The sequence below is a fragment of the Acomys minous genome, assembly GCF_964271855.1.
Source record: "Acomys minous genome assembly, chromosome: 4".
NCBI classification, from domain to species: Eukaryota; Metazoa; Chordata; class Mammalia; order Rodentia; family Muridae; genus Acomys; species Acomys minous.
The window spans coordinates 125457645-125473589 of record NC_140486.1 but is presented as its reverse complement, the minus strand read 5'-3'; the positions used below and the strand labels follow the sequence as shown (position 1 = coordinate 125473589).

Sequence of the window (15945 nt, the reverse complement as noted above, 5' to 3'; positions counted from 1 at the left end):
GATATTTAAATAAACTTACATTTCTTCTTTTTCCCGCCCCCCTCTCTCCCCCTCCCTGCCCCACCCCTCTCATGTTTGGGGAAGCATGCGTGTTCCATAGCACACATGAAGAGGTCAGAAGTTGGTTCACTCCTTCTACCATGTAGGTTTCAAGTACTGAACTCAGCTGGACAAGCTTGGTGGCAAGTACTTCCGTCCCTCCACCATCTCCATGGCCTTTGCCTCCATTGTATTTATTTTATGATAATGTAGTTTATAACCCTTCCTGATAGTTAAAGAAGCAACACTTCACTTTCTTCTGAATTATCAATTACATCTGGAAGTGCAGTGACTACTGTAATGTGTACTAGCTGATGGCTTCTCTCCTTCATTCAGTAATTTTCATTTTAAGAAAACTATTATGGCTTTGACCTTCCAGGGAAAATAAACACTATTTTTAAAAATAAAAATCATCATAAACCTTTCTAAGATTATCACAATCTACCTCAGTAAAAGCCAGAAGATTTCTAGGAGATATGCTGATACTGCCTTCTAGATAATGTATATGTATATACACCTTGATGTGAGATGGAACAGCACTATACAGTGTCATGACTAACATAAACGTGTCTAGCTCAGCTCACCGCATACCTTGCCCAGCATCGCTCCCAGTGAGACATCTTCATGGTTGAGAACCCATTTCTTATCCTACAGCAGGAAGGAAGGAAAGGCACGCTGTTAACCCTGCACAGTCACAGTTATGATATGAGGAAACGAGTGCAGTCACCAGCAAACCAAGATGCTGCCACTTCAACATGACATGGAGTAAGTTCTGAGGGAGTTACTGAACTGTCAGATATTAACATTATTATGGGGGCAACATTTTTTCAGAATTTGCAGCTTCCAAATGATGCTGTACCAGCCTGTAAGTACCATACAGGCACAATGAATGACCATTTCCTGCCACTATAAAAGTCCTGCTGTAGGACATCGCCGGGTTCCGCGGTACCATAGAATTTCAAATTCTCACTTATCTCCCAAAATGTTCTCTTCCCTGAGCCCCAGTCCTAACGGTTAACTTTTATGTACACACATGACTTACAGCTTCCTGTGACATTGCCCATAGTCTCATATCTTTCCCAACATTCCCTGTGGCGTAACAAAGCAACGGGCATCAAGTACAATACCACTATGACGTACAAGGCCAGTGATGCACAAACGTGACTGTAAAATGGCGTCTCTCTGCTACAGTTCAGGAAACAACTGTCACAGCGGGAATACATGAGTGTGTAAAAACACATGTTACAAAATCACACCAAACTGTTCCTAGAATGGCAAATAGGTCAATTTTAAATGAAGGAAGGAAAAAGAAACAAAGCAAGGGTTAGGTTGGAGTGGAAAGAAAGGAAGGAAGAGGAACATAAAGATGAGTGAGGAGGAGGAGGCAGATGTAGACTTCAGCATTTTATTCATTACTTACACATTGTATAGAAACATAGTTACGACACACTCTATAGGGCACACCTACGTTTATCATAATAGGTAATCAGATATATAGTGAAGTCAAACTGTAGGTGGTTTAAAGTGTCCTGACAGTCACTGAAGTACTTCACCTTTAGAAACAGCATGTGACAAACACTCACCTGTCACCCTCTGATGGACATGTTAACCACAGGCCTACTTTATTTTTAAAGTTCAATTTACATAAATATTTCAATCTAAATGTTAATCCAAAGCAAAGAAGATGAAAAGGCACTATGGGAGAATGCACCAGGCCTCAGTAAGCAAAGCTGTCCTTAGTTTACAATTACAAGAAGAAATAAAACCATATTTCCTCAAACTTACAAGCATTCACTCTTCCAAAAGTGTAATTTAAGAACTGCAAAAGCGAACTGCAAACTGGGAGCAAATTTTTGCAATATTTCTTTCCAAAAGGAAATCTATATGAAGAACACATACATGATTCACATCACATTAATGATCTAATTTCAAGGAATTGTGTAAATAACCAACAGGCACATCGGAAAGTGCTTACCTCTATCAGTTCTCAGCAACACAACTAGCCACACCCACTAGAGACTGACAGGTGGTGTGTGCTCATCCTGGAGACTGACTCCAGAGACTTATGCTATGCAAAGGCTGATCACTGGACACTAGAGTTAAAAAGCCTAACAACCTTATCAGACTCTGAGAATGAGGAGCCTAATATGTTACTGATGAAACTAAAGGTGGTATAGCCATTTTTGACACAATTTGGAAGTTTCTTAGTAAGTTTAGAATTCTCTTATACCCTAAATTTCTTGACTATTTCATTGATTTACACACTCAAATCTTCTGGGAAAAATATGTGTAGTATGGTACATGTGTAGTGTGTAAGTGCAACTCATGTGTAGAGTACATACAGGTGTGTATCATGTATGTGGAGGCTAGTGGTTGAACTTTGGGTGTTTTTTTTCCCTCACTCATTCTCTCTACTGAACTGGAGCCCCCGTTAGACTTGCTAGACTGGCTATCTGAGAGCTCCAGGAATGCGCCTGCCTGTCTCCAGTGTGTGTCTGTACACACACACACACACACACACACACACACACACACACACACACACACACACACACACTTGGCTGCTGAGGCTTGGATGGTAAGCACTTTACCAAGCGAGTCATCTCTACAACGCTGGTGGACTGTTTAAAAGGAAAGACTAGGAGGCGTGGACTTACTGGCATGTGCCAATGGGGGTGGCTTTGATGGTTCAAAAGTCCACTCCAAGCCCAGTCTCCCTCTAACTCGCCTCCGTTTTGTGGGCAGAGTTCTCAGCTACTGCTCCAGCACCATGCCTGCCTTCCTGCCACCATGCTCCCTGCCGTAATGACCACAGATTAACCCTCTGAAACTGTAAGCAGTGTTCTCGTTTAAACATTGCCTTGACCACGGTGTCTCCTCACAGCAATAGAACAGGGACCAAGGAGGAGTCAGTACCAAGGTGCTTGCTGGTGGGCTGCGACTATGGGACTTTGGATCAGGAAAGTGGTTGAAGGCTGTAAGTAGGGTTTAACAGGCCGTCCTAGAAGGGATGTGGGAGACAGTAGTGCTGAGAGCCATGTACACTATGTACACTATGGAGGCTCAAGAGGTTTCAGAGGCGAGGTGCTATTGTTGGCAGAGCTACAGACCACTGTGCTATTTTGGCAAGGAATGTGGCTGCATTTTGTCCTTGTGGAAAAAAAAATGCTGGAAGCCAAATTGAAGAAATTTTGACAAATGTCACAGACAGAGGAGATTCCAAGACAAGCTAGTTGTGCATGTGTCACATGGTTATTACTGACCACTCTTACACAGATGTACAATGAAAATGAGCAAAAAGAAATATAAAACACACACTTTGTAGAGAAAAGGAGGCAAATTCTGTGCTTAAGGAGAAGAGATGCTGAAAGAAAGGCCTGAAGTTAACGGGAACTAAGTGAATGGTGTCCTGAGGGCAAGACCCCACCCAGCCAAGCTCCAGACCTCTGAAAAGAAAAGCTTACTCAACAAAGGAATCAGTGAGCCAAAGCTTATGCAGACTGAAGGCTTGTGGGGCCTGGCTCCAGCCCAGCAGCACCACCTGTAAGCTCGGGGCCAAGTGCTTCTGGCTTAAAAGCACAGTTGAGTGCAGAGTGGGGTATGACTTTACATTTGACCATGTCCCCTGGAGGGGGAGACCTGGTGACAGTCAGAGGAAGGACAGCAGGTTACCAAGAAGAGACTTGATACCCTATGAACATATACAGGGGGAGGAAATCCCCCTCAGGAACAGTCATAGGGGAGGGGAATAAAGGGAAAATGGGAGGGAGGGAAGAATGGGAGGATACAAGGGATGGGATAACCATTGAGATGTAACAAGAATAAATTAATAAAACAACAACAACAACAACAACAACAAAAAAGCACAGATAAGAAGTAAAAGCATTTATATAATTCCTGGTTGTTTTGTGGTTCTTCTTGCTGTAGTTTATTTTATTTATGTATAATAATATCAATGTATATGTAAACAAAAAAAAAGGAATAAAAAAGAAGTAAAGGAGTTGTAGAACCTTCTTCCACAGTTGAGGAGAGCTGCCTAGGCCAGATGTGCAACAGCAGAGTCCCTGCATGGAGGCCATGAGAGGCTGGCGTGTGAAGCCGGGAAGGTGGACCCTAGATGGCCCCAGATAGCACCCAATGTTGGAGGCCCGCAGCCATGGGACACCTCCCAAATAGAGCCACATACAGGAAGTGGAAGCAGCCTGGAAAGAGAAGAGTTTTATAGCCAAAAAGGCCAGGAGGAGCGGAAGATGGGAAAAGCTAAGCTCTTTGACATCAGCCTAGAGACAGCTTTGGAGTTTCCCTGCTGGCTTTCAGTCACGCTTGGGTCCCGTGCTTCTTCACTGTCCTCCCTTTCCTCCTTCTACAATGGTAACATGTACCCTGTGTCACTGTGTACTGTATGCATGTGATTTGGTTTTTGATTTTACAGGGGGTTACAGTGAAGAGACTGCTTGAGTCTCAGAAGAGACTCGGTACTTTTAAACAGTATTGCGCCTGTAAAAGCCTATGAGGACTAAAGAGTGAAATGCGGTGGTTTGAAGAAGAGTGAAACGTGGTGGACTGTTTAAGAGAAGAAATTAGAAACTGTGTGCCTTTTGTTGGAGGAGGTGTGTCTATCACTCAGGGGCAGTCTCTTCAAACCCCATGCTAGGCCCACACTTGTTCTCTCTACTCCTTCCTGCAGACGTGGGCTCTCAGCGACTGCTCCAGTGCCATGCCTGCCGGCCTGCTGTGCTCCCATGATGATGATCACAGACTAACCCTGAAGCTGGAAGCAGGCCCCCAGGTGTGTGTCTTACTTTATAATTGTCTTGGTCATGTCTCCTCACAGCAATAGAACACAAGGCCCAGGCACCTTCTCCAACAACTAAAACAAAGTTAGAAGTAATTTTCCAACATGCCCAGTAACTAAGCAGTATATGTCTAAACAGTCTTTAAATTTTTTTCAGGAAAATATAGTTCTTAATATTTCTTAAGGTCATGGAAAATTGGATAAAAACTTAAACGAATATAAAAATCTATCTGAGATTGTGGGGTACAGCTAAAACAGTGTTTAAAGGGAAGCTTATAATATTTCACAGGCTTATTAAAAAACAAAAGGGAGCTCAAGTCAATGCCTAAGAGATTTACTTTAAAGACTAAGGAAGAATAAAGACTATAGGAAGGAAAGACAAGGAAGAATGAGGTAGATCCAATGCTAGAGGAAGCCACACCAGCGCAACAGAAATCAGTAACCTTCATTAACGTCTCCACAGCAACGCAGAGCTGCAAGTGGGAAGAAGAGCCGCCTGGCGCTGTCAAGGCTCTTAACTAAAACAGAATCTGACCCAAATACAAAGTTTCTGTTAGAAACTAGGACTGATTTTTTTCCAGACTGATTTCACTGCAAGATAACTGTAGTTAATGATAATTTCAAAGTCACTTAAGAAGGATTTAAGTGATGTTACTACAAAAGAGTTAGCAACTTCTTTCTTGGCTAAAAACAAGAAACATCCTTGAGCCTCTAGACAGCCTCAGCTTTGGCAGAGGCCAGAGAAGCCAGCAGTGTTGGGCTCGGATCCCCTATCTGGATCCTGAATGGTTTTAGGCCTAGCCCTTCAGAGTAGGGGAATGTTAGAGTACCAACAAAGATCCCTATGATCTCTGGCCTGGCTGGATACCGACTGTTCCAGTTGGAACACTCCCTCAACCTCTTCTATCCATCTCTTTCTAAACAAAGTCACACCCTGAAGTGATGGGCAAAAAATGCTCCAGTTTACTCCTTAACACGTGCCCCCAAATAAAGTGATTTACCCTCCATTTTGGCTTTCTTCCTTTGCTGTTTTGTGTAGAAGGAGTGGATAGGGTCTGCTTTGAGTCCTTCCATACAGAGTGGCGCTGCCCGGGATCAAACAGGGCTTAAGACAGGGCTTAGCTGCTAGGAGCACCTGTTCTTTCAGAGGACCAAGGTTTGGATCCTACCACCCACATGGGCAGCTCACAACCATCTCTAGGCCCAGGGGATCCAATGCCTTCTGGCCTCTGCAGGACTGCACATGCACTACACAGACATATATGAAGACAAGCACCATATATATATAAAGTAAAAATAAATCTTTATAAAAGATTGCAATATAGTATGTCATCAACAAAAACAAAAACAAAGAAAGTGCACAACAGTGATGACAAATCAACAAACTTTTACTTAATGATTCATCTGTTTGCTAGTGATTTGTGACCGTATAAAATGTAAAATATGGTCACAAATATCCATATGAATAAAACAAATCCAGAGTTATGTCCAAATTCTAATTACTAAGCTTGTCTGATGTTAAAGCTTCAGAGAACTGGCTAAATCATTTAATTTTAATAATAGGATTCCACACTCTTTGTGAGTTCATAAATATTTATGTCATTATTACAGCAAAGGAAGTCAATATCCATTTTCTCTATTAATTCTATCTCAACACCAAACACCATGCTATTTTGAAACATAAGATTCTTTTGATTTAAATTGGAGACTTTATTTTTTGAATATTTTCTTTGTTTATTCTTTGAGAAATTCTTTAAAGAACCAATGGAGGTTAACTCAAAAATATACCATGTACTTCACAGCATCCACAAATCATCAAAGGAATTTTAAAAACTGCTAGAAGATACATGGTCAGCCTACAGTAGTGATAAAGGCAATCTCTTTTGTTTGTCTAATCAAAGCTTTCATTAACTTCACCTGGATATGTTTCCACATATGCTTGCTGAATCTCAGAAGAACGCTCCTACTATACTGGGAAATGCCTGAAAGACACTATTGCTGCACTTGGAGATGAGAAAACTGAGGCTTGAGAGGTTACTGCTTGTCAAGGGTACAGGGTACTAAGAAGCTAGCTTATCACTTGTCCCCTCTCCTAGTATCCACCTTCACTGCGCTACAGAGGCCAGTGAAGGCACACAGCTCTTCAGATGGGAACACTGCTGAGCCTGAACGGTACTAAGAGCACTGTATCAGCCGAACTGGAGGATCAGACAACTGCACGCATGCCACTTTCCCATCCTGCATGCCTGTCCCAGCATACGAAAAGCGAGCATCATTTATAGGGAGTCAATTCATGCCACCCTACAGGGCTATAGGGAGTCAATTCATGCCACCCTACAGGACTATAGGGAGTCAATTCATGCCACCCTACAGAGTTCCTCAGGGCAATGACTCACAGCTCTAACAGCTCACTTAGTGCCATGACCACTGCATCCAGTGTGAAATGGAGTTCAAAATGGCCTTTTATTTTACAAAAGAACTGGAAGGTCAAGAAGCCCGAGCCAAGAACAGAGGGTTTAGGTCAGTCCTGGCTGGGAGGGACAGAAGCCCTGCTGAAGTATACCGTGTACAATCTTCAGTCATCGCCTCAAGCATCTTGGTGGCAGCAAGCTTGCGTTCAGCTGCATGATACCCACCCAGGCTTCCAGTCTGTTCTCCAGCTGCACTGGGAGTAGCTTTCAAGTCACTGAGGGGAGTAGAGAGCATTGCCATGTGCCATTTTACTAGAAGGCATGATTGCCATGGCAATATTCCTCAGGATACGCTTTAAGGTATATGTTACTTATTTGTATTAAGTTCCTGAAAAGTTTGTGGTTTCTATAAATGTGTTAGGAAAACAACTGCTGAGCCTGACTACTTCCATGTAATGCAGAGACAGTAATTTAAGCAGTAGGTAAACTTAAGTACTCCCACCTCCACAGAAGTAACAGGAAATTCTAACTCAAAAGCTGGGTGACACACTGAGCCATACTCAATACACTTAACAGGTGTGACTTTATTGTTTCAGATGTTAAGCTGCCATACACCGGTGAGTGATTTTCAGGGGCCCGGCCCTCTCCCAGATCTGTGAAACCTTATCTACTCTGGCTGCACTGTAACCCTTTGAATACTCTTCTGTCTACGCCAGCCTATTGTCTCTGCTTTGACTCAAGCATAGAACATTCTTGATACTTGGGGTACCCTTCTCACTCTACTGGAATAAAATAGCACAGAAACTGAGAATAGAAAGGTCACTTTCTCATCCTGACAGAACAAGACCACAACTAACATCCATGTGTGGCGCTGATCACAATAGCCATTAGTGAGGCCAAGGTGACGATCATGATTATTATTTTAGTAATAAATGCTTCAATATTATATGAGAATGAATCATATTTCAAGAGTTTAAAAAAAACAAGAGAAGAAATAAAAATATAAACATGGCCTTTTCAGGCTTCTTCCCTTCATCATAATTATCACAATTTTCAACTGTGGGATGAAAAAATTCCTATCAGAAACTGGAAAATTAAAAATGGGCTCCTAAATTGGCTTGCTTGATAGTTCTATTGCTATGTATCTAATGTTTCAGAGGCTACTAAGTTTTCACATCCTGGAGCAGAAGGTGACTAGACTATCTAAAATTCAAATTGAAATAATCTGTTGCAGGATTGATAAAAGTGTCAGGAATATCTTTATCATAGAAATTCTTGGAAACTAAGAATTATGTGTTTCAGTAATACTGACTTGAAAGATGTGAGCTGGATATTGGACTCCAGTGGCCATCTGAACACATGGCTTTATAATGTCCCTTCTAATGGCTTTGCCAGTAACCAGTATGTACTCGCATGGCTCACTGCGGCTGAGGTGGAGAATGGAAGGGTCAGCTCTGACAAGCTAAGACAGTAGAAGACAGTTCAGTTAACTTGGATGAGAAGGAGATATGGCTCTGCCTTTGTTTGGAGTCTTCCAGAAGTGGACTCAGACAGGGATCCAAATGTAATCTATTAATTTAATATGCATAATATAAATTTATTAAATTAATATAATTTATAAATATTATATAATAGGCTTAATTCTATATTATATAATATTTGTTTATTATATAATAATAATTGCTTAATATAGGGAAGCATAAATGGGCAATTAAAAGTAAATGACTATTTATAAATAAAATATTTAAGTATATTACTTCCTATTGCTGTGATGATCAAGGCAACTCTTATGAAAGAAAGCATATAGTTGCGGGCTTGCTTACAGTTATAGAGGCTTAATCCTTTGTCATCATGGCAGGAAGCGGACAGACATGTTGTTGAAGCCATAGCTGAGAGCTTTACATCCTTATCTACAGCCAGCAGGCCAAGACAGAGATACTGGGCCTGGCTGGGACTTTAGAAACCTCAAACCCACTCCCTGTGACACACCTACTCCAACAAGGCCACACCTCCTTCCTAATCCTTCCCAAACAGTTGCATTAACTGGGGAGCAGGCATGCAAACGTATGAGCCTATAGGACTTTGCAAAGTGGTCCCCTCTCCCAGACCTGTCCTGCATCTTCATCAAGTGCCATTTCTCCAGAAGTGCAGGTTGCTCCCTGCTCTCTCCCTCCACCCCAAGCCTTCCACATACACATTTCTGAGTCCAGAGTCAAGCTACTCACTGAATGAAGAGATTCTTATTTTAAGTTCAAGGGCAACACCATCTATATATACTTTATACAGGAGAAAAGTGATGGCCAATTCTAATAACAAAATATACTAATCAATAACCTTGGGAGTCACATTCAAGTCACAGATACTAGCATTTCACTTTAAAACCATCTTCAGTTAACACATAGTGTGAGCTTTCTGTCATCGACCTTGCGCTACACTTCAGGTGTGGTATTTTGCAGTGCACCTGTCTCCCCACAAGGTTTCTGGCACCCAGGCGTGACCTGGAACCTGCCCTCACCTGTAACAGGCTCAGTACTGGAAGGTGCCAAGCTCTCTTTATCTTCGTATCTTCCATTCATTCAGATTCTTTAATTAAACAGACTTTTACATAAAATGGCTCTTAATATTTTTAAATCCATTGAAATGTACCTGATAACAATTTCTAAATAGATACACAAATTTGAGTATATGTAAAGTAAAATCTACAATTGCAATTATGCTAGAAACTGTTTCATAGCCACAAAATCCATCCAAAGGCAGTCCCCGCCCCAAACTCTGAAGTTTATCTATTTATTTTTTATTTATTTATCTATTTATTTATTTATTTTATTTTTTGAGGCAAGGTTTTTATGCATAGGCTGGCTGTCTTAGAACTTTCACTGTAGACCAGTCCAGCCTTGAACTCACAGAGATCCACCTGACTCTGTCTCCCAAGTACTGGAATTAAAGGTCTGCGCCACTCTGTCTGGCTATTTCTTCTTTCTTTCTTTTCTTTCTTTCTTTCTTTCTTTCTTTCTTTCTTTCTTTCTTTCTTTCTTTCTTTCTTTCTTTCTTGAGATGAGTTTTCATTATGCAGCCTTGTCTGGCCTGAAACTGGCTTTGTAAACCAGGCTAGCCTTAAACTGTCGGAGATCCACCTGCCTCTATCTCCCAAAAGCTGGGATTAAAGGCGTGGGTTACCATGTCTGGCCTGAATATTTAGGACACCGAGAAGCTGCTAACAAAGTGAAATCTCCCATATTAAATTCAATAGTTTCATCATTTTCATTCTCTTGCAAACAGAATTGAGTCAAAATATAAAATTAAATTTGTAAATGTGATAAATCTTTAAAATACATATAGTTTTAGTAAAATGGTAATTAAATAAGAAAATATGAGTAATTTTCCCTTAAATTTAAGAGCAGGAAATAAAATTGACTAGTCATATTCATTTTTCTTGTTTCACATAAAAATTTTTCAGTTAAGAAAAGGAAGAAAAAACTAAGAAAGCAACACAGAATTAGAAGTTAACAGGTAAGCTAAACCTCGGCACCACAGTGGGAAGCAAAACACTGTGAAAATGCCACTCCCCAACTCAAACCTTGGTTCTTAAAACTTTTGCCTTTTAGAAGTTCACTAACGAGCACAGATGAAAGATAAAAAAGATGCTAAGAATAAAGCACTAATAACTGAAATGAATAAAGCACTAATAACTGAAACGTTTGACAGAATAAGGGAAAAATTTCTACATACAACTGATAGATACTACAATGTGTAAATAAGAGAGCAGGTTGTTTCTGAATTAGTTCTTTTTTGAGGGGTTTGATACAGGGTTTCTCTTGTAGTCCTGGCTGTTCTGGACTTACTTTGTAGACCAAGTGGGTCTCTAACTCTCAGAGATCTGCCTGCCTCTGCCTCCCGAGTGCTGGAATTAAAGATGTGCACCACCATGCCTGACCTAAATTAATTTAAAAAAAATTTTTTTTACCTTTACATATACATTTGTATTCTTACACATATATACAATGATCTACATACAGCAAGAAGGACCACGAAACAATTAGGAATTATATAAATGTTACATTCATAGTGTTTTGCCTATTTGTATTTGGCAACCTTGGAGACAACATCTTTCTTGTCTTGTTGAGTCTACAGCTCTGACTCTGATAGATGTAGTATCTATCATATCCTATCTCTATCAACATAAAAACTTCTATCTAGACCTAAAAACATTTTAACCGCTAAATAACTAAGCTTAATTGTAAAACTAAACTATCCAGTCTTCAACCCCATCAGAGACTTAAGAAGGAATAAAATCAATTATTGAGTAAACAGGAAGTGCAAGTTAGCAGCTTCCAAAATGAGAAAATGACAGTTCATTCTTTTTTTTTTTTTTTTTCTTTTTCCAAGACAGGGTTTCTTCGTGTAGCCTTGGCTGTCCTGGACTCGCTTTGTAGATCAGGCCAGCCTCGAACTCACAGCAATCCACCTGCCTCTGCCTCCCGAGTGCTGAGATTAAAGGAGTGTGCTACCACCATGCAGCTAAGGTTTTTTTTGTTGTTGTTGTTCCTTTTCTGTACATTGGTATATTTTTTATATATATATAAAACCTGTTAGTACTTGACTCACAGAAATTGGTTTAAAAGGAACTTGAAATTTTATACAAAAGAAAGAATTTATTCAAAAGACTCATTATAAATTACAAATTCAAAGTCCTTCCCTGCTAGTCCCTGATTTGGTAGTGCATCTTTAAAACCCAGGATGGGAGCCGGGGCATAGTGGCAGACACCTGCAATCCCAGCACTCAGGAGGCAAAGGCAGGCAGATCTCTGTGAGTTCGAAGCCAGACTGGTCTACAAAGTAAGTCCAGGACAGCCAAGGCTATACAGAGAAACTGTGTCTTGAAAAGCCAAACCAAACCAAAGCACCAGATGGGGATGAAAAATGATAAGGCTCACATGAATAGGAAAGTGAAATAAAAACAGCTGAGATGCTGTTCAAAGCCAGCTCTTCTTTACAGCAGTCAGGCAATGAACCTAAGTCTCTGCTCTTAAAGATCCCAGTCAGGAGGCTGCATCTGTGTGAATGGACTCTCTAGAGCAGCAGAGACTGTCAACCTGTCCAACAGTCCTTCCATGGGGTCACCTAAGACCACTCCAAAACACAGATAGTTACATTACAATGCACAACAGTAGCAAGACTACAGTTATGAAGTAGCAATGAAAATAATTTTATGGTTGGGGGTCACCACAACTGAAGAACTGTATTAAAGGGTCACAGCCTTAGGAAGGTTGAGAACCACTGGGCTAGAGCCAAAGAATCTAACAGAAAAATATTTTTCCATTATTTTGAAGTTAATGCCCAAGAGAGATAAAACAATTTAGAATATTTCAGATTCTTCTGGTTATTTCAGAAAGTGAAACAGTAAAATAATATTATTGATCATAAATGCCAACCAAGAGGACACACAGATACATATGAGTAGAAAAATCCTGTGCTACAAACTCAACACATCTGAACTCAAAGGCAGGTTAGCATGGCTGCCTCTGCAAGGCTTCAACATGGGCATACGAGGAGTGAAGACAGTCTGAAGGAACTGAGCATGGGCAGAGCCACACCCAGGGGTAGGGGTGGGGGTGGGGCAAGTGCTCACAGCTGGGACCACTGATCCTTAAGGCCAGGGAAGAGAAGAGTATAGCAGGGGCCAGCAGAACCCTGCAACTCCAGCTCCAAGGGATCTGATGGGACACACACACACACACACACACACACACACACACACACACACACACACGTATACAAATGTAAATCAAAATACACATTTAAAAATAAAATTAGAAAATGTTTTTAGTAAATATATATAAATATCCTAAGAAAATATGCAAATATGGTAGAAGATAAAAGCTTTCAGAAGAGAGATATGGTAGAAGATAAAAGCTTTCAGAAGAGAGAAACTGTACGGTGTATGCAGGTAGGATGCACTGTTTAATCTGTAGTTATCCATGCATAGAGCATCAAAAACGCTGGAGATAATGCATTCCAGACAACCAAAGTGCTGTGAAAGCAGGTAGGAGTCTGCATCTTAAGAACCATGGATTGCCACAGCAGCAAGATGGCTCACACCCTACCATAGCATGGAAGAAAAGCCGCAGCCTCACCCCCACCCCAAATACAAGGTGGACCAGGTAGGGGGTCAACCCTCTCCTGAGTTGACCAGCATGGCTTAGTGAGCCTAACCCTACCAAAAAGGGCTGAGCAAGGCCCTGGAAGCCAACAGGCCAGCAGGGGAAGGCCTTTGGAAAGAGAAACAGGCCTAGCTCAAGATCATTTAGCCTGCCAAGACTAAGAGACTGGCCCAAACTACAAATGGGCGGGAGTAGTCCAGTCAGCAACCAGTGCCCTGAAGTCTGTCTCCGCAGCCTGGACTCTTTTCCCCAAAGAGTACTGTCTTATTTAGAGTTATCATTGTTACGGTAAAACAACATGACCAAAAGCAAGTTGGGGGGGGGGGAAGAGTTTATATGGCTCACATTTCCACATCATAGTCCATCATCAAGGACATCAGGACAGGAACTCAAGCAGGGCAGGAACCTGGAGACAGGAGCTGACGCAGAGGCTTTGGAGGGGTGCCGCTTACTGGCTTGCTCCTCATGGCTTTCTCAGCTTTCTTACAGAACCCAGGACCACCAGCCTAGGGGTTCCACCGCCCACAGTGGCCGGAGCCCTCCTCCATCAATGTCCTGCAGGCTTGCCCACAGCCTGATCTTATGAAGGCGTAGTCTCAATTGAAGTTTTCTCCTCACAGATGTCTCTAGTCTGTGTCAAGCTGACAGAACATTAGCAGGCACAGATACCACGCTGCTCTGACAGGGGAACACCACTACAAACGCAGCCCAGCCTTGTCTCCAAGGACCCGAGCTTTCCACTGTGTGGGGGAGACAAAGAGCAAGTGGAGAGTACTGAGAAAGAGAACGCAACCATGCTAGCTCAGGAAGAGCTCTGTGCCTACCAAGTCAGCCACAGGCCCAATCCTTTCCCTCAGGGAGAAAGACCTGGCACCCAGCAGCACTACAAAGAAGAAACTGGAAGCCAGTTACTCCAAATAAATCAGCTAAGCAATTGTACCACCTCGAAGGCTCAGAAAATTAGTTGTCAGGGAAACCAAAGGCCAGTCCACAAAGCCACAATGTGAGTGCTAAACCTAAACAAGGTGGCTGTTTTGGAAGCCAAGGACCTAGGGTCTCCTACATAATAAACCCATTTTTTAGTTAAAAAAAAAAAAAAGTCAAAACCCTCAAGTGAGGAGAGCCCTGACAGTACTGACAAGGATGAGATCCTGGGGATTATCTGAGAGCGACTCAAAGGCAACCTCAAAAAGGCAGTCATCTAAAAAGACTATGGAAACAACTAAGGTATGCAGGCTTCCTTAACTATAGGAACAGAAGGTATTTGAAAAGGGAACAAAAAGAACTTACATCATTGCAAAAAAAAAAAATTAGGATCACACAAACTTTTAAAATCAATTGAATTGGTTCAACAAGAAATTGAAGACAATCGAGGATAGTAACACTGCACCTGAGGACAAGTAAACAGACTCTCTCCAGCTGGCTGGGGATTAGATGAAGAGCATCACAGACTGCAGGGCTACAAGGAGAGAACCAGTCACTAACCCTCTAAGAAGGGAGGAGGAGGCTAGAGCTGGAGAGGAGCCAAAGACAACAGCTGAAACTCCTTAAATTCGACGAAAGACACTCAACAAACCAAAGAGGTGACAGAACATCAAATAATGCCATATATAATAAAGTCCACAAAAGGAAGCACAGGGCCTTGCAGGCAGCCTTACCTGTGACAGAACACTCTTTAGGTGATGATTGTCTTCTGCAGTCAGCAAGCTTAGAAGGAAATGGCACCGTGTACACATGCCAAAACTGCTGCCGGTTATCGCTGCTGCACGTGAGAACGCCCGCTTGCTTTCAGGAATGAAAGGCTTATGAGAGCGCTCTCGGCTGGAGAAGACCAAAGCATGCAAACAAACACAGATCTCAGCCGAGCTCAGGATCTTCTTCTTGTGCCTCCCTGAACTAGTTTTGTCCCAGAGACTACAATGCAGCACACACTGGAGACAGAAGGTGGCTGGGACAGAAGACACAGCACATTGGGAGGAAATTCTGCCCCTTTAACATGTTGAGGAATTTTAGTGTGTGTGTGTGTGTGTGTGTGTGTGTGTGTGTGTGTGTGTGTGTGTGTGTGCGCGCGCGCGCGTCTGTGTATGTGTCTGTGTGTGTATGTATACATATGCACACATCTGTGGAAGGCAGAAGATGACTCTCTGGACTTGGTTTTCTCCTTCTACCTTTACATGGGTCCCAGGGACGGAGGGTCGGGGCGAGCCCATTTACCTGCTGAGCTACCCTGCAGGTTTGCTCTCTTCTTACTTCCACAGTAATTGTGTGACAAAAGGGCAGGCAGCAGTTCAGTTTCACCATTTCCAGTTAAATATGTAGTCATGTTGGTGACACTTGGTCAAACTGGAATGTTCACATGTGACTGCATAATGTCTGTCCAGATGTCTCATGTGGCACTTCACAATGAGCCAGTGAACAGGCAGACTCAGGCTTTGGGACCGTGCTTGCTCATACAGATGGGGCATGCTTAGCTCTGGGTAACAACTTTGGAATCTAGGACTCCAATGGAGTTTCCTGAGCAGTGACATCACACAATGCC

General features: G+C 42.1%; 1 protein-coding gene across 11 annotated transcripts in view; it reads right to left on the bottom strand.

Annotated features, from left to right (window-relative positions):
* FER (FER tyrosine kinase) overlaps positions 1–15945 on the bottom strand; it is a 298017-nt gene that overhangs the window by 98828 nt on the left and 183244 nt on the right. For all 11 annotated transcript variants that reach the window (XM_084778109.1, XM_084778105.1, XM_084778108.1 and 8 more), the window contains one exon: positions 631–687. In XM_084778109.1, the coding sequence (XP_084634235.1) occupies positions 631–687 (57 nt within the window). Of the gene's footprint in view, positions 1–630; positions 688–15945 lie in introns of those variants that run through there.